Source organism: Cucurbita pepo, chromosome LG19 (genome assembly GCF_002806865.2).
Source record: "Cucurbita pepo subsp. pepo cultivar mu-cu-16 chromosome LG19, ASM280686v2, whole genome shotgun sequence".
NCBI classification, from domain to species: Eukaryota; Viridiplantae; Streptophyta; class Magnoliopsida; order Cucurbitales; family Cucurbitaceae; genus Cucurbita; species Cucurbita pepo.
Window position 1 is genome coordinate 6,896,994 of NC_036656.1, and position 24,726 is coordinate 6,921,719.

Below are 24,726 nucleotides of genomic sequence, written 5' to 3' on the forward strand. Positions count from 1 at the left end.
GACGGTGGAGTCTTTGGGGCTTTGACATTTTCGGCCGAAAGAAGGAGAGGCCCTACATGTCTCGCATGCCTCCTTACCGTGTGGGTCCCTGTGGGTCCTCTTTTCATCATTGACCCACTCCCCTACTTTACCTTCTTTGCTCCATCCTATTCCTTCCAAATTTCAATTCCTCAATTACTCATCATCTTTCACTTTTTTATTTACTACCTTTCATTTCTAAAGTCAATTTTGTCTTCTTAGTTTACATTTCACTTATAATTTCATTTACTCAAACTTCATAACTTTATCGTTAATATCATTAATGAAATATTGTTTTCATTCTCTACTCGTTTGTTTGAGAGAAGACAATAACATCGAAAATTATAAAGGTAAATAAAAAGAAAAAAAAGTGTGGTTAAGATTTAATCAAGATTAGGAGGCGGACGAAATGGTAAAAAAAAAAAAAGGAATGGAGTTACTATTGGGTAAGTTGAGTGAAATGCAAGCGAAAGTATACTAGGAAAGCATTTAACCAAAATTTTCTACCCAAGTTGAATTCTATATTAAATGCGTGACAATTCTGCCTAAATTGACTTTTTAACTTAATGTTTTTTATTTTATTATTATCTTTTACTTTCAAATATTCAAATCACAAAAGTCATCCTTCTTCATTTTTGTATTATCTTAATTAAAATTTAAGACTATTACTTCAACGACATTTTATTTTTTCAAAAAATTCCATTAATTTTTTTTAAAGATTTTTGTAAATATATATTTCAGACATTTTTTTAAAATGAAAAAAACTAAATATTTAAATATTTAATTGAGAGAGTTAAAATAACTTTTTGAAAAGTTTGTTTGATGCGTACTTTGTTCAAGAGCACACCGAATATCGTTAGGTATTATTAAAGGTTTAAAATATATACCATTTGGTAGGACATAAATATGATGATAATTTGGAAAGTTTTTTAAGGGATTAAAAACACTTATAAAATAATAAAAGACTTATCCAAAATATATTATTAGATACGAACAGTTTTATATGAAAAAGAGTTCATAACAATAATCAAATAAAAGCAAGAGAATAATTTAGGCATTTAATCATTTGATATTATCATGTATACCATAGCATGCAATTCAATCTTAATTAATAATTATTGGAGGTATGTTATTGAGTATAGTACAATAATAACTAAAAGCTATCAGGTGATATTTTTATGTATGAAAATTTGAGAAATAATTGCTATATATAATTTCAAAAACTCACTTCATATGATATCTTTAAAGGTATTTTATTAAAAATAGACAAATAAAAATAAACGCCTATTAACTTTACACTTTGTCCAAAAAATAATTATTAAAAAAAAAAAAAGTTAAAACTAATTATTAAGAATTATTATAGGAGTTTCTTTTATATAAAGGCAGAATAATTTATCTATATTTAATTTGCATTAATAGATACTCTACCTAAAGCATAAGAATAACACAGTTTTAAAGAAAAATCATTTTAAGATTAAAACCCCATTTCTTTTTATCTAGTTATATATATATATTTGTTAGATATACACATGACCCTAATTATATATCTCTATTATCAACTTATCAAATTTTAACAAATATTTTATGAAAAAATCACTTAAGAAGTTTTAACAATCTTTTAAGTTAATAAATTTTGAATTTAGTTCAACATAGATCGTACATACAATTTACAGAGCCATAATATTGAAAAAAAATGATTAAGTAAATCATGTAAGATAACAATTTAAATTATACCTTTAATTTATATAATTATCTTACATGATTTACTTAATCATTGTACATGAACCATGTGTAGGATTATGTCGTCAGCTGTAAATATATAAAGAAACGAAGAAAAAAAATATCGACCGTTGGATGGAAAAGAAATAGAACACATCATGACGTGACCGTCAGATCAAGAACTGTCACGTTTACCACCATTCTCAACCCTACACCCTTTATTCGCACGTAACAAAAACAATTGTTTACCAAATTATTAAAATAATAATATTAAAAAAAAAAAGTGGGAGAAGAAGAAAGGGAAAGTAGGAGAGAAAGAAAATAACCAAGAAATTCGATTAGGAAAAAAAAAAAAAAAAAAAAAAAACCCTCTTTTTGTTCCTCGCGTCCTATCCATCAATCTCTCCTCGAAACGTCAACCCGATTCCGGTTTTAAATTTGAGTTTATATATATATATATATATATATATATATATATATATATATATATATATATATATAATAAACTGCCCTCTGTCTGTTTCATATTTAAAGGGAGAGATAGTAAACACAAAGTTAGAGAGAGGCAGGGATTTGTCATTGGGGTTTAGGATATGGCAGAGGATTTTCAGGCTGCTATTTGCGGCGATAATTGGTGGAGCTCTTCACGAAACATGATGGTCACCGTCGGTGGCTTATCGCCCTGTTCCGTCGGGATCGGCGACCTAGGTTGGCCGCCGGCTGATGATTTCCTCGACATCAAGCCCAAGTCCGCAACTGATTCCGACCACAACAACAGCAACAACAATAACTCCATGCTTTTTCAAGACTATTCCACCTTCCAAATGATGGGTTTTGCTCTCTCTTCTTCCACCACCTCCGATCATTGGAACCAACCTGATGGTTTACTGTGAGTTCTTGGCAAAAAAAAAAAAAAAAAAAAATTAAAAAAAAAAAAAAAAAAAAAAAAAATTGTTGTGATAAAAAAATTATTTTTTTATTTTTATTTTTTTTTTTAATTTCGTTTTGTTTGGATAGTTGCGGCGATGGGCGAGGTGAGAGCAACTTCAATTCGAATGGAATTGAGAGGTACAAAGATGAGGAAATTAAAACGAGTTTCTCGTCTGATTCGAGCTTCATAAACGGATTGAAGCAAGGAGATGATGAAGATTACAACATGTTGGAGCAAAATGGTTTGATGTCTATTAACTGTTCATCCACAACTAACACACCCACTTGCCAGGGTTTGTTTCCTCTTGACTCAACTTTATATGGATACCCTCATCAACAACAACAACAACAACAACCACCACATGCCCATTCCCTTTTCAACGCAACCCACCCTCACCCTCAGCCTGTTTCTGCCGCCTTGCACTTCGCCAATAACACTCCCTTTTGGAACGCCCCATCCGCAGCTACTTCAACTCACATTCCACAGGGCATTGCTTCCTTACTTGAACAAAAGAGCGCCAAGGTAAATTCTTTGTTGCTAATAATTAACCATCCTTACGTTGTGTAGCTTGTTTTAATTATATGTTTCTTTTTCTTCAGCCTATCAATAATGGTAATTGTGAAAATGGTCAAGAACCCAAGAAATGTGACAAAAACAGCGCAAATGAATCAGTACCAGTGTTCAAAAGGCCTCGAATTGAAACTCCATCACCATTGCCGACATTTAAGGTGAGATTTTATGAGTAATTAAAATCCAATTTACATTAATTGTTNAAAAAAAAAAAAAAAAAAAAAAAAAAAAAAAAGAATCTTGATTTATAAAAAAGGACAAAAACTAACGGTGTGGCAATTAGGTGCGGAAAGAGAAGCTAGGGGACCGTGTGACTGCGCTTCAACAACTGGTTTCACCGTTTGGAAAGGTGAATTTTTGGATTTCCATGTTTCATCCTTTTTGGAAAAGAAAACATTTCATTAAATCTCCAAATATATTCTTCTGTCTTCCCAGACCGATACTGCCTCAGTTCTTCACGAAGCCATTGAGTACATCAAGTTCCTCCACGATCAAGTCAGTGTATGTTCCACTTATGTGTATCAACTTTAATTTCCTCCCAAAATTCAAATCATCAACACTTTATTTACAGCCTAATTTGGTTTGTAATTTCAGGTCTTAAGCACTCCATATATGAAGAGCAACAATGGAATAACACCCACCCTACAACACCAACAGGTATGTGAAAAGGAAGACCCAGATTGCCCAAAACAAGATCTGAGAAGCCGAGGGCTTTGCTTGGTGCCGGTCTCAAGCACATTTCCAGTGTCCAATGTAGGCACGGCGGACTTCTGGACTCCGACGTTCGGTGGAACATTCCGGTGAAGAGATTAAAAGAATGCATGCAGTAGGGAGTTTTATAGAGAAAAAAGAAGATATCAGATTGTAATATTTGATGTTAAAAATAGAGTAGTGGTAGAGTATTGGGAAGAACAGGAACAAGTGCTAAATTCAGGTAAAGTACTCAACGACACAGACAGGGCAGCGTAAGTGGGTAGTTGATGATAGCTGGATTTAGCAGATGGGGTGGAATTAGTGTATAAAGTTCACCCTTTTGTTCCTGTTCCTTTTTTAATTTGTAATGAATGACAATTAAAATGTTTTGCAATTTTGGGTTTTGAATCATGCTCTCATTGTACCACGTTCGCTGTGGAGGTTCAAATCACCATTTATAAGGGTGTGTAAACTTCACCTAGCAGACACGTTTTAAAGCCTTGAGGGAAAACCCGAAAGGGAAAGCTAAAGAGGACAATATCTGCTAGCGGTGGATCTGGGTCGTTACAAATAGTATCAGAGCCAGGTTTCGGATGATGTGCCAGCCTTCACGTTGTTCTCCGAATGGGTAGACACGAGGCGGTGTGCCAATAAGGACGCTGGCCCCAAAAGGGGTGGATTTGGAGGCGGTCCCACGTCGATTGGAGGAAGGAAATAGTGCCAACGAGGACACTGGGCCCCGAAGGGGATGGATTGTGATGTCCCACATTGGTTGGGAAGGAGAACAAATCACCATTTATAAGGGTGTGGAAACCTTACCCTAGACGCATTTTAAAGTCGTGAGAGAAAGCCCAAAGAGGATAATATCTGCTAGCGGTGGATCTCGGGTATGGAAATCATCTCCTAGAAGACGCATTTTAAAGCCGTGAGAGGAAGCCCAAGGAGGATAATATCTACTAGAGGTGAATCGGATTACACATGTTTTGAAAAAGAAAATAAGTAATAGTATCTAGGGAAGCGAGACGCGTAAGTAGTGGAGGTTGTGTTTGTTTGTGTTGGATGGAATAAAAGAAGTAAATAATATAGGGATTGGTAGTGGAAGTGGAAGCTCAGAGGCACTTTGTGTGTGCGCATTTCATTTAGGGTTCCTGAAGGGCATGCGCGCGTGCCTGTGAGGGGCCGTACTACCACACGACCATCCCTTATTAATGCATTGTTATATACACAATTATTAATGCATTTAACATATTATCTCTTACAAAACGTAAAGAACACAAGGAAGAGATTATCCAATAAAAAGCATACGCAAAAAAGGTGGCTTTTTTTTAAGGCATTTTTGTGAAATGCAAAGCAAAATTTAAGAGGCTTAACGTGGAAGAACCATTTTGAGAAGTGACCGATCATGTGGGAAAGTGCTTTTGTGGTTAAATTATATGATGGGTTGATGGGTATTAAGAGAATCCGGATCAGTACTTTGCTTTACTTTGTGACTAATGGAAATGAATAATTTCCATTCTCTTTTCTTTGTGGGTTATGATTGTATATATGGTTTATGAAGAAAAAGAATCAACAAAAAGGAATACTCAAAAATCTCTTGTTTTCTTGCTTGTTTTGGTGTTAAAATAAGAGAAACGAAGTTGATCATGTTGTTGAATTCCTTGAACTTGTGTTTGAAGATTTAGAAATGATGTGATTTGAAAAAGTGTAATTTCTTTTCGTAACTTTGAATCCGATCTTGTATGCCATTCAGGAATAAAAAAAACTCACACTTGGCTCAAATTCCCCCGTTCACAAAGCTTGATGTAGCTGCTCTTTTATGGCCTCATCCTCTTTCTTTATATATTTTATTCCCTCCTAATATCTTTTCCTTTTCTTTTGAGTACTACGACAGTACCCTCAAATTTCAACATTTCTCTTTGCTGTCCTGGTTTATGATGATCAGATCATAAGATCTTACTCGCTGTTCTTCATTCAACACCAATTTGGGTTTTTGATGATATATAGACAGAGACATTCCATAGGGAACAACAGCTTCACGTTGGATAAACTTGTATTGTAGCTGTTGGCCCATTTGTTATCACACCACTCATGATCCTTTGTAATCATGCAACTCTTGGCCCAANTATTTTCCTTTCTAATTATGTATGTTTTTCCTGTTATCTTTATCTGTAGGCTCCAACAATCATAGGTTTTCTTTTCTTTTTCTTTTTACTTCCAAGTTTGAAACATATTTGTTTTTCTTGCCCTTGCCGTGAAAATTTCCGATCTCACATCATTTGAAAAGGAAAAGGAAGCATTATTTATAAGTCTGGAAATTTCTCACTAGTAAACGCGTTTTAAGACTTAAAGTCAAGTTATAAAGGAAAGCCCAATAAGGATAATATCGCCAAGCGCTGGGCCCTCAAGGGAATGGACTATGAGATCCCACATCGGTTGGAGAGAGGAATGAAACATTACTTGGGTGTGAAAATCTCTCCCTATGCTTTAAAACCTCGAGGGAAAGTTTGGAATGGAAAACCTAAGGAGGACAATATCTATTAGTAGTGAACTTGATCTAGGAATGGAATGTCTTGAAAGGATAATGGGTTTAACAGTTTACATTAAAATACACAACAGACAACTTTGATAGATATTAGTGTTTGGTAGCTGTGTAAGCTTCAATAGATACACAAGTAAAAGGCAACACAGAGATATTCAACAGGACATAGCAAATTCTTCAACAGAGAATAGAGAATAGCTATACATATAATGGCAGGGAGAACAAATAATAAGCATAGTATGACCAATATTATAGCAAACAATCAGTTTCCCTTGAGCTTCTTTGCAATGCCAGCAAAGTGCTTTCCCTGGTGGAAAGCTTGCTGAAGTTCAAGTTCAGAGGGCTGTCTCGAGCCATCGCCAGCTAAAGTTCCAGCACCGTAGGGACTTCCGCCCTTGATGTTCTCCATCTCGAACATTCCAGCTCCGAACGAATATCCAATCGGAACAAATAGCATTCCATGATGAACCAACTGAGTAATGGCTGTTAAGCTGCAACACAAAAATTTAAGACATTTTTTTAGTACTTGAACTTTTAGCTCTAAAATGTTTGGTTGACGAAGGAAATGTGAAGGTGTAGTTTAAAAAGGTGAGGAGGTTGTAGAAAAGAGGCTCACGGAGTAGTCTCCTGTCCACCTCCTTGAGAAGCAGTGCTATAGAAAATGCCTGCAGGCTTGCCTGAAAGTGATTGAGTTCTCCATAAACCCCCAGTTGCATCCAGGAATGCTTTGAATTGAGCACACATCATTCCGAATCTTGTAGGGAATCCAAAGAGTAAGCCATCAGCTTCAGCAAGTTCGTTTGGTGAAATGATGGGTGCTTCACCCTTTGACGGTGCTTGCATCTTCTCAAGAACCTCTAGTGGCAATGTTTCTGGCACCTGTTTGAATACATTATTCACTCATTCACATAACTCAGCATCAAAACCAGTTCCCAAAATGTATCTTCTAACAGGACCAAAAAAATGAGTGATAAATGCAGAAGTGTGCAAAAGGTTAATTAGTTGTGAATAAAATTAGGAATATCTTAATCCAGCGCCTAAAGAAATGAACGGTTACAGCGTTAATAAGACGCGCACCTGCCATAATTTGACTTCCACTCCCTCTACAGAAGCAGCTCCTTTCTGAATTTCCTCTGCCAGCTTCAAGACATGTCCATACATGGAATAGTAACTGCACAACATAGTCATCTAAGTTTAAAACAACTCTTTACAGACCATGAACAACAGTGTGAGATCCTATATCAGTTGGGGAGGAGTACGAAGCATTTTTTATAACGGTGTGAAAATTTCTCCCTAGCAAGACATGTTTTAAAAAACCTTGAGGGGAAGTCTGAAAGGGAAAACCCAAAGAGAACTGTTTGCTAGCGGTGGGCTTGGGCCGTTACAAATGGTATCAGAGTCAGACACCGGGCGATGTGCCAGTGAGGAGGCTGAGCCACGAAGGGGAGTGGACATGAGGTGGTGTGCCAGCAAGGACGTTGCGCCCCGAAGGGGGGTGGATTGTCAGATTACACATTGGTTGGGGGAGGAGAATGAAGCATTTTTTATAAGGGTGTGGAAACCTCTCCCTAATAGAAGCACTTTCAAAACCTTGAGGGAAGGTCGAAAGGGAAAGCCCAAATAGGATAATATCTGCTAGCGGTGGGCTTTGACCGTTACAAACAGTCTTTTAACGTTTTCTCATATAAATGACACAACAACCAACCATATCACAAGACGGTCATAGTTTCTTGTAGATGTTGTGTTTTGGACATGTAGTGTGAAAAGAAGCTAAACTTTCAAAACAAAATCAAACTCTCGACGACTTGGTTAGAAGACAAGACAATTTACCTGATCATTGAGTGAAAAACAACAGTGAATACATTGACATCACACAGCTAAGCAGTAGAACTTAGAGGAAGTTCCAATAGTTATGGATGACAAAATAAGCAGTAGGAATAAGAAGTAAAAGTCCTAAAGCTGGGTCCACAAAATTAGCCAAAAGCTTTTACATGATTTCAACAGGTTAGGTTGGGTTGCTTAATCACTTCAGCTTTCTTTTCATGGTAGTCTAGTTCACATATCACACCTAAATTTCCACATCATTTTGTCTAATAAAGATCCCACTTCCATAGGTAACCTAAGAATGCACAAACAAAACATGAAACTTGCACACATGGTAATTAAAAATCACTTTGACTGTGAGCTAGTGGGACAAGATTTTGAGAGTGACATTAAAAAATCACTGACATGTTTGGTGGAACAAACATTGAAAAAGATATCAATTTAATCTGTCTCTGGAAATATTCATCTCACTGTTCATGCAGATGTTTAAGAAATACAATCAAATACACCAAGGTAACAATGAGACAGACAGATAAGGGAAAGAGAACTTCCCCTATAAAACAAGTCCATTACATCCAAAAAAAGAACAAAGGAAACGAAGCTAGTAAGTTTAGACAAGTTAAAAGTTCATCATCTTTTACACTGTTCTAAAAGAAATTGATCGACTTTTAGTCAGAAAAACCAACCAAATAAAAGAACATAATAAAGCAAAGTCTACAAGTTCAAGTTTCCAGGATGTCTTTTTTTATCATTAAAAACAGAGCCTTTAACGTTTCGATTTCGAAGAGAGAACTTCAAAGTTGCAGAAAAGTGACTGAAAAAAAAAATCTGGGTTCACAGTTCAGTACCAAAAAGAGGATTATAATCAAAGGAAAAAATGGTTTTGTTGTGTATAAACTGCAATTGAATGTATCAAAAGAAAGATAAAGGAAGGGATTGAGAGAGGCTTACACAATGTAAACTTTGGTGGCCATTATTGATGGATTCTCCGCGTCTGTCTTCTTATTTTCTCTTCAATTTTGCTTCGGAAAGGAAAATCTTAAGTGGGTGAGCGAAATGTTTGACGGTAGAGACGTGGAGGGGACCCCAATTTATAGTGCTCTACAAGCTGTGTTCTACAATATTTAGTTATATATATATATATATATATATATATACATATAGCGTAATTCATGGGATCTAACCCCAATTTTGGTGGGGTTTTGTTAATAATCATGTTGAATTATGGGATGGTTGATGTCCACTCCTCCCACCATCATTGTTTCGGTTGATTAAACTTCAGTCTTCCTATATTGGAAGCTCAGGATCAGGTGAAATATTCAACCTGAATCACTGTTGAGTAAGAAAACTCATCAATTTCTGAAGAGTGAAAAAATAACCATCTTTGATCATATTCTTTTCACACAGTCTTACCCATAATAGATTTCTATATGACTAGAGTACTTGGCTTGAAATTCAAGGCAGGGGAAAAGGAAAGAATGAGTAAATTAAGAATGGGATTTGGGTTTGGTTAAGTTGATAAGCTTTTTTAATAAAGGTTTAGGTGAGTGATTAAAGAATAAAGGGGGTCCCATGACATCAATTATTTGATGAAATGGGTTTGGAAGGAATAGGGTTTGTCTTGAAGCGTGTGTGTGATGTTAATCCACACCCTTCATTTTCATCCCATTTACGCTTTGATAATAACATCATTACCAAGTACCAGTTGCCTCCTCTAACATCACACCCTTCATTTTCATCCCATTTACGCTTTGATAATAACATCATTACCAAGTACCAGTTGCCTCCTCTTTTCTTTCTTTTATGCATAACAAAGGGGGAAACTTGGAAAGAATGGGGCATTGAGTGGTGGTGGTTGTTGGGGTTTGGAAGGATAGCACTATGATGAGCAGCATCCATATTTTTGGTGTCCATTCAATGCCTCTTACTGCTATGCTCAATCAACCATTCAGTCAAATGCAACCATTGAGAACAAGGACCAAGTCCATCTCTAAAATAAATACTCAAATCTAAGTCCAGGATTCACTATGTTGACCATATAATTTAAGTCTTCATAATCATTTATTTTAATCTAATCTTTTGGCTATAGTTTATGGGTATGTTAAAAAACAACAAAATAATGGTTCTTAAATGTTAGCTTGGTCCAACAAGTGGGCCATGTTGGGCCTATTATGATCAATGCCCAATTCTCTTCGAAAGCCCAAATAGAAAAGAACAGGAAGCATTCTTTACTATGTTATTATTATTTATTTATTTTGACGGTAGGTATATATCTCCATAAATATTTCTGCACATTAAAGTTGTGAAAGGGAGAACTTCTAAACCTGTTATCAAACTAAACAACTTAAAAGATAACGTAACAGTATCAACTTGAATGTAGTTCAACACCTTAGAACATAAAGAATCGAGGAATCTTCTATAAAAGGCCAAAAGTTGAAACCTCGACACGACGACAAGGCTCCCCTTTTACAACAACCAGAGGAGGAGATTGGATAACTAATGAAGAAAGAAAGAGAAGAACAAACGAGGAGGGCTCCATTGTCCTTGGAGCCTATGTGTGTGGCGTATGAAAATGACCAACAACAACAAATGTTCCTCCTCAGTCCATCCCCTTTGCCACGCCAATCAACTTCTAACCACAAACCTTCCTCTTACAACCCCTAAACCACACATTTACTCTCTTATTCAAACACAACTTTTGTTTATCTTCAGAATCCGAATCCCATTAGAATTTCCTCTCCAGCAGAAGAAACAAGTGATATGGGGTGTTTTCATACAAGTTTATAACTACCTAAACCAATATTTAAAGCACCATTTCATTACATTTAACACCCACACATGACAACGCCGCTAGCTTGTTGACTCAAAAGGGAAACTTTCATAAAGAAAACAATCTAAATTTATGAAAAACCTGCACTACTTGATTCATTCTATTGTTCTTTATTTCAATTTACATTATATATATATATATAAAGAACCATAATCTTACCAGATTCTGTTTTTGTTTTTGTTTTGTACAGAAACTATCCAACCAAAAAGAAAGAAAAGAAAAAAAAAAGTACAAACCCATAATCGAGAAGAAATTGGACTCACCTCGGTAAAGAGAATGAGGGATCGACATTACGCCACAACAAAATCCCTTCGTTTACACTCCACATGAATCATAGACTCATAAGAAATAAACCAGACCAACCCACCAATTGTTGACCGCAGGCGAAGATCCGATTTGATTCCTTCTTCTCATGCGTTGTTTCCTCGAAGTATATGAATCAATTTTGCAGCATTTGCTCTGATCTTTTCGTTATCGTCATCAATCAATGTCATACAGATTCCCAAAACGCCTTCTCTTCTGGCTTCCACGCACGCTCGCTCGCTATGGCAGCAGAGCGAACTCAGCGTTAGAAGAGCGTATTGAACTCCTCTTGGGGCTCCATTTCTCAACACACGTCCCAAAATCTCCATACTTCCGTGGAACCGTTGCATCTCTTCTCGACCTTCTCTACACTTGGCCAAAAGCCCCAGAACCTCCACTGCTCTATCCAGCCCCGAATTGGCAATTTCAAGCAGAATTGGAACAGCCCCACATTCCACAGTCCGTACACGGTTCCCAGGGTATGAACAGATGGCGTAAAGCGCTGTTGCTGCTTCCTTCTGCTCTCTGTTGTTGCCGTATCGTAAGAGACCAACAAGAGAGCGAATCGCGTAGGGATATGCCCCAATTGTAGCCTTGTTGACCTCCACAACGGCTAAGCTCGTCAGCATCGTGGCGGCTACGGCTCTGCAATCAGGGGACCTGGCTTGAAGAGCTGCGACGGTGAGACCAATAGCCCCTTCTGCAACCAAACCCACTTTGTTATCATCGTCCAAACTAAGATTCAGTAACAGCGACAGGGCCTTCTCTTGGAGGGTCGGATCGTCAGAACCAACGCATTTAAGAACAGCCGAGACGGCACCAGACTCGGTCAATTTTCTTCGCATAACGGAATCGCGCTTTGACACCCTGGCGAGTTGATTGAGGCAATCGAGCTTAGAATCGAGGGAGGCAGACGGAGAGATGAGAATGGAGATTAGGGTTTGGGGCGGCGGATGAGGAAGAAATGGTTTGGAAAGGGAAACAGGGTTAAAATTTGAAATTAAGCTCCTGAGGGCATGGTTAGGGATTAGAGAAGGGTTTTCAGGAAGGGGCAATTGGGTGATTGGACAAGTCCGATGACCGGCGTCGAGCCAGCGTTGGATTGAAGAGCGATCAAAGGTGTGGCCGGAGGAGAGTATTACAGGGTCCGACATTATCTCCAGAGAAATAGGGCACTTGAAATCATCGGGATATGAAGCCGCCATTTCGGACACTCCCTTGTTCTCTCAGAAACTGAAGAGAGGAGGGTTTATGAGGTTTTGGTTAGTGCAAAATATGGAAGACGATAGAGTTCCATTACATACATAACACAGCTCAAGCTCCACACAGACAAAAGGGAGAAGCCGCTCCTCTATGCCTCAGCTCAGCTCAATCTTCCCTCTCTCAAGCAGCTACAAAGCACAGAGACTTTGAATTTACCTAAAACCCACTAACTAATTTTCTAATATATATAATAAAATCATAAATTAATTCGTTAACAGAAAAAGCGGAAAAAGAAAAAATGGAAAATGGGTTCGTTTAATATGAAATGAAACAATAAAATGGAAATTAAAAGAATTGGAGAGAGGCAAGGATATTTTCGTCATTTCGCATGGGATGCAAGTTGGGTTGGTGGTGTGTGTTTTTGGACTTCAATCCTGAGTTGACAATCACAATCGTCGCGTATGCGTTATACCCATTATACCCTTGCCACTTCCCCAAATTTCCCATTGTACCCTTCTACATTTTTCATTCCCCCAAATTAATGGAATATATCTCTTTTATAAGACAAACGGTGGAAATTTATCGGTGGCTTACCGCGAATCGGTCCGTCCGTCGGCTTTAGAGGTTGAGGTCGGTCATGCCAAAAGTCCACGAAATTAAATATAAGGTATAAATTTTAATACGCTCATGAAATTACTAATATACCCAAACAATTACAGATAATTATTTATTTTTTATAATGAATAATTATTTATTTAAACCGAGTTTACTTTTGTGCTGATTTTCCATTTTTTCTTTCTTATTATTATATTTCATTTTAAGAAATGTGAATCTGAATTAAATGAGATTTTAATTCTTTCCTTTTATTGGCGATCTCTAAATAAAGAACGCATCAATGTCAATTTATTTAATTCAATAAAATTTATGGCCCCATTTGCCATTTCATTGACATTTTTTTCCCCAAAATAATGATATTATTAACAAAAAGAAATTAATATTATTATTAAATATCATACTGCATTTTATTAGAATATTCTGCATTTATGAACATACTAAAAACATTTTTTTTTTTTTTTTTTTTTTTTTTAAATATATTATTGTAATTTTCATTTTTAAAAACAATATAAAGAATATACGATATATATTCCTTTTCTTATTCTATTCCAATCGGTAAGTTTTCTAACTTTGGTTTTACTTTTATCCATGAAAATCAAATACAACGTTATTTGTCGGAATTACTCGACAAAACCTTTGAGCTCCCATAGTTTCATAAATAACAATCCATAGAATATAATAAAAAATATTTTGTTGAGAAAATAAAATTGGGCTTCTAATTTCCCTAAAACGTTATAAAATTTGAATAGTTTCATAAAAATAACAATCATTCATCACGAACTAACGACCTTTGGTCTGGAAAACCAGCAAAATCACGTATTAACATTAAGAGAGCAAACCAAAACCAAAATCTTATCTACCCTCCACCATTGTCACTGTTACGTTGTTCGACGATACAACGTCATGGCCATCGGTAAACAAGTCGATGTCGATCGAGGCTCTTGTGGAAGTATAGGTAGGTTGTCTTGGTTGTGGAAGGGATGCAGACTCACTCTCCAGCATTAGCACCAAGGACTGCATTGTTGGTCTATATGCTGGGGAGTCTTGTACACACAACATTGCTACATGTATGCATTTCAATACTTCCTCCTCTCGGGATGAATCCCGAATGGACGGGTCGAGAAGTTCGATCGCTCTTCCTCCATTCCAAAGATTCCATGCCTGAAAAAAGTTTTCATATTTAGTCTATGATTAGTACCTACACATTAAAGTTCCCAACAAATGGTAGACCAGAGGAACTTACATAGCTGATAAGGGTTAAGTACTCGGTTGACCGAAAGCTAGTGTTCCTCCGACCACATATTAACTCTAATAATAATACACCAAAACTATAGACGTCTGATTTCACCGAAAATAAACCTTCCATTGCATACTCGGGAGCCATGTAACCGCTGCATTTAGACAATGTTAAGAAGATTAGTTTTATTAGATTACTTTAAGTCAAGGATGCTGCTGCATAAGTTATCTATACTCACTACGTGCCAACAACTCGAATGGTATTTGTTGCCTCGTTTTGGTTTCCACCAAATATTCTAGCCATGCCAAAGTCCGATATCTTTGGATTCATGTCTTCGTCTAGCAAAATGTTGCTGGCTTTCAAATCTCTATGAATGATTAGTAATCTCGAGTCTCGATGAAGATATAGCAGTCCTCGTGCAATTCCCTCCATGATTGACAACCGTTTTTCCCAATCCAGTAGTACCTGCTTAACTGGATCTGCACCATTCCCACCAAGGAATTCAACCCAATATCCTAACATTCACGTATAAAAAATTCAGTTTTTGAATAGAAGAGGCCTTACCGAAAAGAAACCAATCCAAGCTTTTGTTTGGCATATATTCATAGAGCAGCATCTTGTCCTCTCCTTGAATGCAGTAGCCCAACAGCCTGACCAGGTTGCGGTGCTGCAACTTTCCTATCAGTATAATCTCATTCTTAAACTCTTCTAGACCTTGGCCAGACCGGACTGAGAGCCTCTTCACAGCAACTTCTAGGCCACATGGAAGCTTTCCCTGGAAAATTAAAAGAGAAGACAAGGCTTAATATTAGCTCCAACTGAGCTCATTTTCTTTGCTTTGCAGCAGAAATGCTTGGTTACCTTGTAGACTGGGCCGAAACCTCCCTGACCAAGCTTGTTTGCCTCGGAGAAGTTACCAGTAGCCGTTGCTATACAGTTGAAATTGAACATTGGCAAATCTGGTCCACTCAATTGTTCGCCTTCTCTGCCTAATTCGTATGGCCCTGAAAGCTCTGCTGAAAATTCTTTGCTCTTGCTCAGGTCAAACATCTCATTGTTGTTCTGTGTTTTACTCGAAGCAGCAGCTGCTGAACCTGAAAGTGCATGAATGGTTAGAATTTTCTAAGGAAAGAGTGAAGGTAACCGCGCTCAAGCTCAATCCCACCGCTAGCAAATATCACCTAACCTTTCATTTTGTCTCTGAATTTCCATAGCAGCAATGCTAACATGGCTATAACAACTGCTCCTCCTAAACATATCAATACTATAGCAGCGGTCGACAATTTGGTCTCGTTATCTACAGGTACTAACAGTAGAAAGTGTCAAACCTCAATTAACTTCAAACAACAGAGAGAATGAATTGAAAAGATTGGAAAGCTTACTCAAATCAGAATGAGCGAGACGAATGTTCAAAGTATTCCCAACACCATCAAATTTCTGAATATCAATTAAGGGACCATCCCAAGTAAGACACCCAATTCCATGAGCATCCGAATATGCAACACACGAAGAACTGTTCGCACATTCATCTCCACAAGAGTCCACAAACACTGCAGTTATGAAATCAGGCAATTTCACGAACTGTACAGCCACAAACCCATCTTCTTTACCATCTTCAACAGTGCCATTCGAACTACTATTCATCCTCTGCTGAAGCAATGGGGTCTTCCTCTGACACCCATCTGACCAAATCCCACTCTTCCATTGCTCGTTGTTTTTGGGTATAAACCCATGAGGGCAACTACACTTGGGTCTACTTGTTTCAGAACAAATCCCAAAATCCCCACAAAAATTATACAAATCGCAGTCGTTCGAAGGCAGTAAACGAATGGTGTCCCATACGCGGTTCGCTTCATTCCATCGTTGCTCTGCTTCTTTACCATCCCACTGTATTTGAAATTTCATCTTATCGGAGTTATTCAATGGATGAAAAGTCAAGGTTATTTCGTCTCGACGCTCAGCGTTAACCTTGAAGCCATACAACGACGTTGAGCGCATGGTCGGAACCCCTGAAAAAATCTGCTTATCCCAGTGTCCGCTTCTCCACCATCGATCTTTCCCATTCCAAATGACAATCTGTACGGCTCCAAGAGGATCCACACCCAAACTGTAATTTCCGACGGCCGGATTTGTCTCTGATTTCCACGACCTAAAAATCCGTTTCTCACCCAAATCTGAGTTCACTTTCACTACCATATTCGGAAGAAATGTATCTGTAGGGTGTTCGAAGCTGCTCCAATGGACTTTCGACGGCTCGTCGTGGGTCGAGAGAATCAATTCTCCATTTTTACCCAGAGTTAAGTTCCTCAGATCAGACGCATTCGCTGTGATATTGCTTGTCCAAACAGAGACGTTGTTGCCGTCCAGAATGACCAAGTTCCCGTCGTCTCCGATCTTCAAAACCCCATCTCTATTCAGAAGTGGCTGGTCCCTATTTGCAACCCAAATAACAGACTGTTCCGGGATCTTGTGATACCATATACCAACGTATCGTGATGAAGAATTTATAGGGCTGAAGAAACCCATCTCGTAGGACTCATTTTCGGATATGAGGGTCTCGTTATTACTGTCTCTTAAACCTGTCCCCCTTGTGATTGAACTCGCAGCGTCACAAAACAAAGGAGAAGAACAGAGGAAGAATGAAATGACGAAGAACAGAAGAAACCCAACAAACGTCCTGCAATTTCCACCCATATCAAGATCTCTCTGAACAGAAATACAGCCTGACCTGAAAAGCTGATGAAGAAGAATACCCAAATTCAAAGAAGAAACTTCAACGGCGACGATTTGAACAACCAATCCGAAGCCATTTAGGTGGGGATTAGTATCAAAAGTGAAGAAATTTCATTGAAATGGCTGGCATGTGGCCACTAAGAGTTTATCCACATTCAGTCCCAAAATTTCAAAAAAATTTGTCGACAGTGAGCTTAAAAGATTAGACGCATCCAGGGTTGAAGTTAAAAAAGAAGACTAACATCACTCTGAATCCACCAAGAACAGTACAAACCATGATTTAAATATTTAATCAGGGAAGTGACAGAGTTGGTGGAAGCAAATGGCTGGCGATTTGGTTAAAATCATCTCCTGTAAATCATTCTTGATTTTTCGGCCTCCGTTTTGGAATTTGAACATCAAAATTCTCTGCCTTTGATGCTAAACTCTGCAACCCCACGTTGAAGAAAAGTAATAATAACGACAAAGAAGATCCGGGACCCAATGGTTTTGTTATTTTAAAAAAATAAAAGACTAACATTCCATAATGTGAGACACATCCTTCATAAGATGAGATAATATATTGGTGAATTAGGCATCTAATTACATATTAGAGAGCAAGTAAGTAAGCAAAGGTGTCAATAATTCAACTAATACTCTTGAAATTTGTTTGAATATGCATGTAACTGGCCGGTTGGATCTTTGTTAAATACAAACAAAAGTATTAATTCATAATTAACCACAACAAACCTTAGGGGTCAGAAGAAAACGCCCACGTGGAATTTCAATTTTACAACAAATATAAGAAGAACAAAGAAAAAGACTTGAAACAGTGGAATCAAAGGCGAGATAGCTGCGAAGGCGGGAAGAAGCCAACTCTGACCGTCCTAGTTGGACTTGGACTGTTGTAGGCGGCGTGAAGTTTACCCATCTCGGGCCCCACAAACCACCCCGGAAAACGGGTCGGTAACGGATGGGGATGGGGCCCATCTTACACTGGCTTCAGGCCGACGAAAATCACTCGCAAAGCCCAAAATGGAATTGGCCCGAGCCCAAGGTTAGCAAAACGTTCAATCGAATTGTGGCTTCTAGTTCTTCTTCCCGAGGGAGCAAGCAATTCGAAACACCCAGCCGCCTTCCTGCCTTGCACGTCATTTTCTGATCCCTTCTTACTGAATCTCCGGCAGATTCTTGGCCACAATTCATGGCTTCACTCGAACAACCCAAGCCTTGCTGTTGGGTATCTGTATCTGGGCTTGGCTTCTGACCCAAAACAACGTCTGTCGTCTTTGGTGCAGACAATGCAAGAACCGGGCTTTCATTAAACGCCTTTGTCTGTATTCTTTTCCGCTTTAACAAACAAACAAACTGGTTGTTTCTCTTGAAACTTGAGCTTCTGCTACACCTTTCCCCTTTTTTGTGCGTCTGTCTGTACTGATTTCGATTTGCTCCGGTTTCAACTCCGGCGTACTCACACTCCCTTCCAATTTTATTTATTACCCTCTATTTTCTTTTTTCTAATTATTGCTTTTAATTCCTATTTTTAATAATAATAATAATATTTATAGAAAAAAAAAAAAAAAACACCTTTTAGATACTTTTTTTCGCCCACCGGAAAATGGTATATTCTATATATTAACGGCGGCGGATTGAAGTGGGGAGTGGCGCGTTGATTATGCCGAGTAGATTAGCACTCAAGATTTCAATTATTGCCTACGTGGCACCACCTGTACCGTTGTTGAAGATAATGTTAATATCCTCACCTGGGTCCCACCGTTATTGCCCGCCAGTTTGGACCCCATTTTTAAAACGTATATATTATTATTATTATTATTATTATGATTCATCCTCACTATCGCTGTCTCTCTCTCTCTCTCTCTCTCTCAACGGCATTAAGGCATCTTCCGAACAGATTAAACAAAATTAGCAATTAATAGCAGTAGCGCGCCTTCTAATTACGTTGTCTTTCTTTTAGTTTTCCTTTTACGGATTCCCAAGGAAGGCATTTTTCAGAGCCCAAATAAGAAACCCTAAGTTTCTACTTTCCTTGCGCTTTAATGGCGGATTTGGAGAAGCAGGAGAGGGTGTTTGGAGAAGAGGAGGATAAGTTTCTGGAGGAGGTCACGTTATTGGATTTCGATATGTTGTGTTCCACGGTGGCTATGCAGACGCAGGGAAAATGGGCAAAGTTGGACAGTGCTGAAGACGCTAAAACGGGACCCGAAATCGGTGGGGTTTTCAGGATGTGGGAAGGTGAACTACTCGATTGCTTCGAGGACCGTCGCATCGCTATCGAATCCGCCTGGTTAGACTCCTTAATCCACTTTTTCTTCTCTCTATTCACCTTGTTTAGGGAAATTATTTCGTCTTTTTGTTCTTCCCTTTTTAGGTGTCTAAAAAAGTTGATCAATAGTTCCTATGCACATTTTTTGCTCATGGATGCGGAGTATCTATATTTGGTTGTGGTTATCTAGCAGGGGATGTATGTTCTGCGCAATTTTGAATTATAACTATGATTGATGATGCAGCTGTCCGTGTCACAGATTTGGGAAGAATATGGGAAGGGCTGGTTTTGGCACTTGTTTTCTTCAGGTGAACTTTTTCTTGGCTGCTTGAATCTTTAAAGGGATAGAGGGGAAGAAGTTAGATTACAGTTTTCTTTGATCATCAAATTTTCTTAATGCATAGTTTTCCCTTCCTTACTTTTGAAGATATATTATTGTGCAGGGAAGCGTTTACTTTGCTCTTGCTCTTGGTGCCCTTTGCAGCTTCATTGCCTTTTTGGTCACAAAACGCCATTACTTTGTATATTCAGCATTTGCTTTCACCATTGCAACAGTAACATATTTGGGGTTCTTCCGCACCCAGATGAGGAGGAAATTCAATATAAGGGTGAGACTTCTTTTTCTATCAGCAAATGGAAAGCCAAATGGCTAATAGTATATTTGGGATAGTTTTTCTGCTATAGTATAACAATTGTGTAACCGCTCAAGCCCACTTTGGGATAGTTTTTCTGCTAATTGTGTAACCGCTCAAGCCCACTTTGGGATAGTTTTTCTGCTGTAGTATAACAATTGTGTAACCGCTCAAGCCCACTGGTAGATATTGTCTTTTTTGGGCTTTCACTTCAACCGTTTCCCCTCACGGTTTTAAACGCGTCTACTAGAGATAAGTTTTCACACCCTTATAAGGAATGCTTCGTTCCCTCTACAACCGACGTGGGATCTCACCATCCACCCCTCAAAGGGGAACCTCTCCCTAGTTGATGTGTTTTAAAACCGTGAGGCTGACAGTGATACGTAATAGGCCAAAGTGAATAATATATGTTAGTGGTGGGTTTGGGCTTCGGCTTTGGCTGTTACAAATTGTGTGTAGAGAGAGACTAGTAATAGGAAGTGAGGGTGAAAAGTGAGATTAACGAGAGAGTACATGGGCACAAGGTTACAAATCTCCACTCCAGGTTGGTTATACTAAAAAAAAAAAAAGAGAACACTTGTTGTGAGAGTACTAGCAAGGGCATATTGGTAGTTAGCTAGGGGTGCCTTGGTTCTATAAATAGAGGGAGTTAGTAGGGACCTTAGAAGGGGGATAATTTTGGATACCTTTGGGTGATGACTTTGGATATTATACGGTGTGGGTGTGAGATCTCATATCGATTGGAGAGGGCAACGAAGTATTTTTTATAAAAGTGTGGAAATATCTCCCTAACGTAGCGTTTTAAAACCGTGAGGATAATATTTGCTTGTGGTGAGCTTGAGCTACTATAATAGGACTTCAGGGAGAGATATTGCCCTCTCGAGTTTTAATTTCTTTCTCATTAGTACTGTTGAGTGAAAATTTCAGCGGCGTTTTTTTAGTGGCTAATGTGATGATTAATATTGTTTTATATTTCAGGGAGGAGATAGCTACTTGGATGACTGCGTCAACCACCTTATCTGCCCCTGCTGCGCCTTATCTCAGGTCTGTCCTTCAATATCTGCACATCAAAACCTTGTATTCATATTGAAGTTCCTACTTCTCTCATCTTTTGTAAGCAACTTAAACTAACATATTCAATCGTCACTGATATACCTCTAAATGTGGAGCAGGAATCACGAACGTTGGAAATGAATAACGTTCAAGATGGCACATGGCACGGTCGGGGTGACACAATATGTATAGGTAGTTATGGTGATGCCAGCCGATTCGTTGAGCTAAACCCACCTTCTCCTGTCTCAACCAAATCCCCTGAAACCTGTGGCATTGTAAAGGATGTGCCAAATCGTGATCACTCTTGAAACCTGAGCAATGTATGGCATGCAGCATGACATCGATACAACTCATGACGTGCTTTCGAGATTCTCCATCTGATTTCTTATCGAAGATGCACGATAGACTGCCTTATTTCAGCAACATTGCTTCCAAAATGGTTAAGGCTGCAGTTGGTAACAATGGAGATGGGGTTTCTGAACATCGATATAGAGGAGGCGGGAGGCTGAAAAGGACTCCTTTCTTGAAGGAACATTTCTTGATTTTTATCCACTGTTGTGTTCTACCACTGTGAAAGTACACATGGTAGCGTGTTCTTCTGGTCTTTAAAGAAATAGCACTTTCAAACTTGTGTATATACTATACTATTAATTTGATGTATCAACTAGATGGATGCAGCAGCCCTTGATTCTGGCTGTTTTGACGTTCATTCATTGTAACATTTTAGTTTTCGTACTTCTTTTCACTTGAAATTTCTGAAAACATCAGAATTTTAAATCGTTAATGGTGTGTTTTTTAGTTTCTAAAGGTGGTGGTAGTAAAATGTTGTGTAAGAAGTTTTATAACACTAATTTTACAGAGTAGTCACGCCACTGAATCAAGAGAAACCCGAAATGAACCACTAATTACAGTCCCAATTTAATCCAATTACGCAACCAAAATAATATTTTGATGTGAAACTTAAAAATAAATTTACTTATTCATTTCAACCGTGTTCTATTGCTATGGCGATACTCGGCTACCAGCCCTTGTTTCAGATCCACTTCCCCGAACCTCTTCGCCCACCGGATGACCCATCATGCCCGCTGTATACGGCGGAGTCCTCGCCGTGGTTTGGACTCCATAGTACATCTGTGGACTAACGCCGCCATCTGCAGCGAACCTGGCCGCCTCCGCCTGTGGGTCGTAACCACTCACCGGACTCATGCCTCCGCCATACATTTGACCGCCCATCGTAACTGGGTGGCGATATGTCATCGGCACCTGACCGCCACCCACCGGTGGGAACTGTTGAACGTACGGTGGGGGAGTCTGCATCGGGATATGCTGAATCGGGACATTTCCGGGTGGAATCTGACCGGGAAGAAGGTAGACGACCGGTTGATGACCCGGGTAATTTGTACCCGGGAAATAATGCATCATCGGGTTATTCGGAAATCCGGCCGGTTGAGAGAACGGCATCGCCGGCGGCTCACAATTCTCCGGCGTTTTATCCACCGGCTCCGCTCTCGGCGATGGCGTGTCGGGCCGGGTTTTGACCGGTGGAAGATTAGGCATCGTAGCCACACAAGTCGCTGACGGCACAACAGGAGCTGGCGATCCGGGATCCGATACCGAAACATTCTCAGATGGATTCAAATTAAATCGACTTTTCAACTTGGGTTCTCGTGATTGAGTCGAAGCATCTTCCTGATTATCGAGACCAAACAAATAGTCCGGGACTTCAGAGACGATGGACGAAACCTCGGACCGGCCACGCTCGAGCTCCGGCCCCGGAGCGCCGCCGTTGAGAGCGTCTAGAAACCAGTGGTCCCGATTTGTCGAACCGCCGAGAAGGGAATTAATACTACTAGCTCTGGAATCTTCCCCTTTCAGAAACAGAAACAATCGGAGCCTCGCCGATTTCGGATTGTGATTCTGTACGAGCCGATCGTACTCATCCATCATATTCTCGACATCCTCGTCCGTGGACACCGAAATCAAGGCGTCAAGATCTTCACTGGGAAGCTGGTACTTTATGGTCATATTAATTGTACCTAAACAAACAAATTCAAAACCCCTTTTCGAATCAAAAGTTCGAAACCCCAAATTAAAAGAAAACTCATTCAGAATTATACAAAATCAACTTGCCCGTGATCTTAGCGAGTTTGGCGAGAAAGTGGGAGAAAGTAGTGGACCGTTGAACCGCGACAATGCGAGTCTCGCCACCGACGTACCGGAGCTGATTATCATGCGGTCGGGGTAAGATCTTGCCACCAAAACTGCACATGAATCGAACTCGAGCATGTGGATCGTTAGATAAGTTAAAGTGGTGGTCGGACCTCGGCGATGACGCAACAGAGTCGGTCGCGTTGGAGTCAAGTTCCGATGGATGAATCGACGCCATTTTCAAGCTTCAAGAACAACGAACAACACTCCTGCTGATGAACAAAAAGATAAAAGTCCGATAAACAAGGAAATTCTAAAACTTTAAGTGAATTCATTGGTTAATTGTCTTCCGACATTATATCCTTGGATTTACAGAGTTGAATTGTAATACTAAAATTACTGAATTCAGACAAAAACACATTCACTGCACGATTCAAATTCATAACATCTCAAAACCCAACACTTTTCTTTTCTTTTCTTTTTTGTTCTTTTGTGTTTTTCACTGCTCTGTTTCTGCATCCTTAGATTTTTATTCCTCTTATCCCAATCATTCAATTCCAATAATGTATCATACAACATAACTTACTGAAACCCAACACAATTCTTCATCCCTACGTTTTCACTACTGACAAACAAGAACACCAAAATCAAATTAATAGCAAAAAGACTGAATCTTTGATGATCAGACCAAATTAACACCAAAATTGGGAATGGTTAGTAAAGAGCAGAGAATTAATTACCCAAGAATTAAGGGAGTTGGTTGCTTGAAGTTGAACTGAATAGAGGACGGAAGGAGGAGGGTGCCGGGTGGTGGTGGTGGCGGCGGCGGTGGAGTTGAGCGGACCTCTCTATTATTTCCACATAGCGTACGTTTCAGGCTTTAAATCTGGTATTAGCTCTTTTATTTAATTTTTAATTAATAAAGAGTAGAGCCCACGCGGTGGACTAATTATAATCTCCGACGTGGTGGCACTGGCTTATCCACCAACGCCTCTGCTATCCTACGCCGTCTCTATATAACTTTCGTATTGCCGCCCCACCAATCACATCCTCTTGTCTTTCTGATCTGTCTCTGGGCCCCACCACCATTTTATCATACTTCCACGAGCTACTCCTACAAATATAAACGTGGAATTTAATCCCTTTAAACGATTCGTTTCGGCCACCACTCGATTTCAACAAAATCTTCTTATCCGAATTATTGAACAAACAATAGTATTTTTTTTTTCTTCTTTTCCTTTTCTATTAAATTTCGCTAATAAAAAGCTGTTGGATATTAATCTATTTTAATCCAAGCCCAAAAGTCAAATCTACCCTCATCATCATTCTTTTGTATTTAGTGGATAATTATTAAATTTGATTAATTAGCTTAATGCCCAACTCCAACTAACCTAACCAAACATCGCTATCATCCT

General features: G+C 38.8%; 6 protein-coding genes across 9 annotated transcripts; 2 read left to right on the top strand and 4 right to left on the bottom strand.

Annotated features, from left to right (window-relative positions):
* Positions 1-2,249: 2,249 nt before the first annotated feature.
* LOC111781432 (transcription factor bHLH112-like) lies at positions 2,250-4,342 on the top strand. Of its 2 annotated transcripts, none has more exons than XM_023662012.1 (6): positions 2,250-2,626; positions 2,755-3,190; positions 3,268-3,396; positions 3,522-3,587; positions 3,674-3,739; positions 3,833-4,342. In XM_023662012.1, exons 1-6 carry the CDS (start codon positions 2,331-2,333, stop codon positions 4,040-4,042), a joined length of 1,203 nt encoding a protein of 400 aa, XP_023517780.1. In that variant the 5' UTR covers positions 2,250-2,330; the 3' UTR covers positions 4,043-4,342. The 2 variants fall into 2 exon arrangements, with proteins under 2 accessions (XP_023517780.1, XP_023517782.1); XM_023662014.1 differs by having other exon boundaries at positions 3,674-3,733.
* A 2,171-nt stretch (positions 4,343-6,513) lies between these two features.
* Positions 6,514-9,395, bottom strand: LOC111781435 (NAD(P)H dehydrogenase (quinone) FQR1-like). The gene is made up of 4 exons (XM_023662016.1): positions 9,246-9,395; positions 7,548-7,641; positions 7,087-7,349; positions 6,514-6,961 (listed from the first exon to the last, which is right to left on the bottom strand). Exons 1-4 carry the CDS (start codon positions 9,266-9,268, stop codon positions 6,733-6,735), a joined length of 609 nt encoding a protein of 202 aa, XP_023517784.1. The 5' UTR covers positions 9,269-9,395; the 3' UTR covers positions 6,514-6,732.
* Positions 9,396-11,193: 1,798 nt separating this feature from the next.
* LOC111781434 (U-box domain-containing protein 8-like) lies at positions 11,194-12,873 on the bottom strand. Its single transcript, XM_023662015.1, has one exon. The coding sequence runs from the start codon at positions 12,630-12,632 to the stop codon at positions 11,535-11,537; it is 1,098 nt and encodes a 365-aa protein (XP_023517783.1). The 5' UTR covers positions 12,633-12,873; the 3' UTR covers positions 11,194-11,534.
* Positions 12,874-13,921: 1,048 nt separating this feature from the next.
* On the bottom strand, positions 13,922-17,651 carry LOC111781477 (G-type lectin S-receptor-like serine/threonine-protein kinase B120). 2 transcript variants are annotated; one of them, XM_023662090.1, is made up of 7 exons: positions 15,865-17,651; positions 15,669-15,788; positions 15,344-15,576; positions 15,047-15,257; positions 14,721-14,961; positions 14,489-14,636; positions 13,922-14,406 (listed from the first exon to the last, which is right to left on the bottom strand). In XM_023662090.1, exons 1-7 carry the CDS (start codon positions 17,174-17,176, stop codon positions 14,098-14,100), a joined length of 2,574 nt encoding a protein of 857 aa, XP_023517858.1. In that variant the 5' UTR covers positions 17,177-17,651; the 3' UTR covers positions 13,922-14,097. The 2 variants fall into 2 exon arrangements, with proteins under 2 accessions (XP_023517858.1, XP_023517859.1); XM_023662091.1 differs by having other exon boundaries at positions 15,669-15,779; positions 15,865-17,644.
* Positions 17,652-19,033: 1,382 nt separating this feature from the next.
* On the top strand, positions 19,034-21,898 carry LOC111781437. Its single transcript, XM_023662019.1, has 5 exons — positions 19,034-19,499; positions 19,723-19,786; positions 19,922-20,086; positions 21,089-21,154; positions 21,283-21,898. The coding sequence occupies exons 1-5, from the start codon at positions 19,252-19,254 to the stop codon at positions 21,469-21,471; spliced, it is 732 nt and encodes a 243-aa protein (XP_023517787.1). The 5' UTR covers positions 19,034-19,251; the 3' UTR covers positions 21,472-21,898.
* Positions 21,899-21,975: 77 nt separating this feature from the next.
* On the bottom strand, positions 21,976-24,247 carry LOC111781436. Of its 2 annotated transcripts, none has more exons than XM_023662018.1 (3): positions 24,052-24,247; positions 23,294-23,580; positions 21,976-23,199 (listed from the first exon to the last, which is right to left on the bottom strand). In XM_023662018.1, the coding sequence occupies exons 2-3, from the start codon at positions 23,547-23,549 to the stop codon at positions 22,166-22,168; spliced, it is 1,290 nt and encodes a 429-aa protein (XP_023517786.1). In that variant the 5' UTR covers positions 23,550-23,580; positions 24,052-24,247; the 3' UTR covers positions 21,976-22,165. The 2 variants fall into 2 exon arrangements, with proteins under 2 accessions (XP_023517786.1, XP_023517785.1); XM_023662017.1 differs by having other exon boundaries at positions 23,294-23,583.
* Positions 24,248-24,726: the final 479 nt, after the last annotated feature.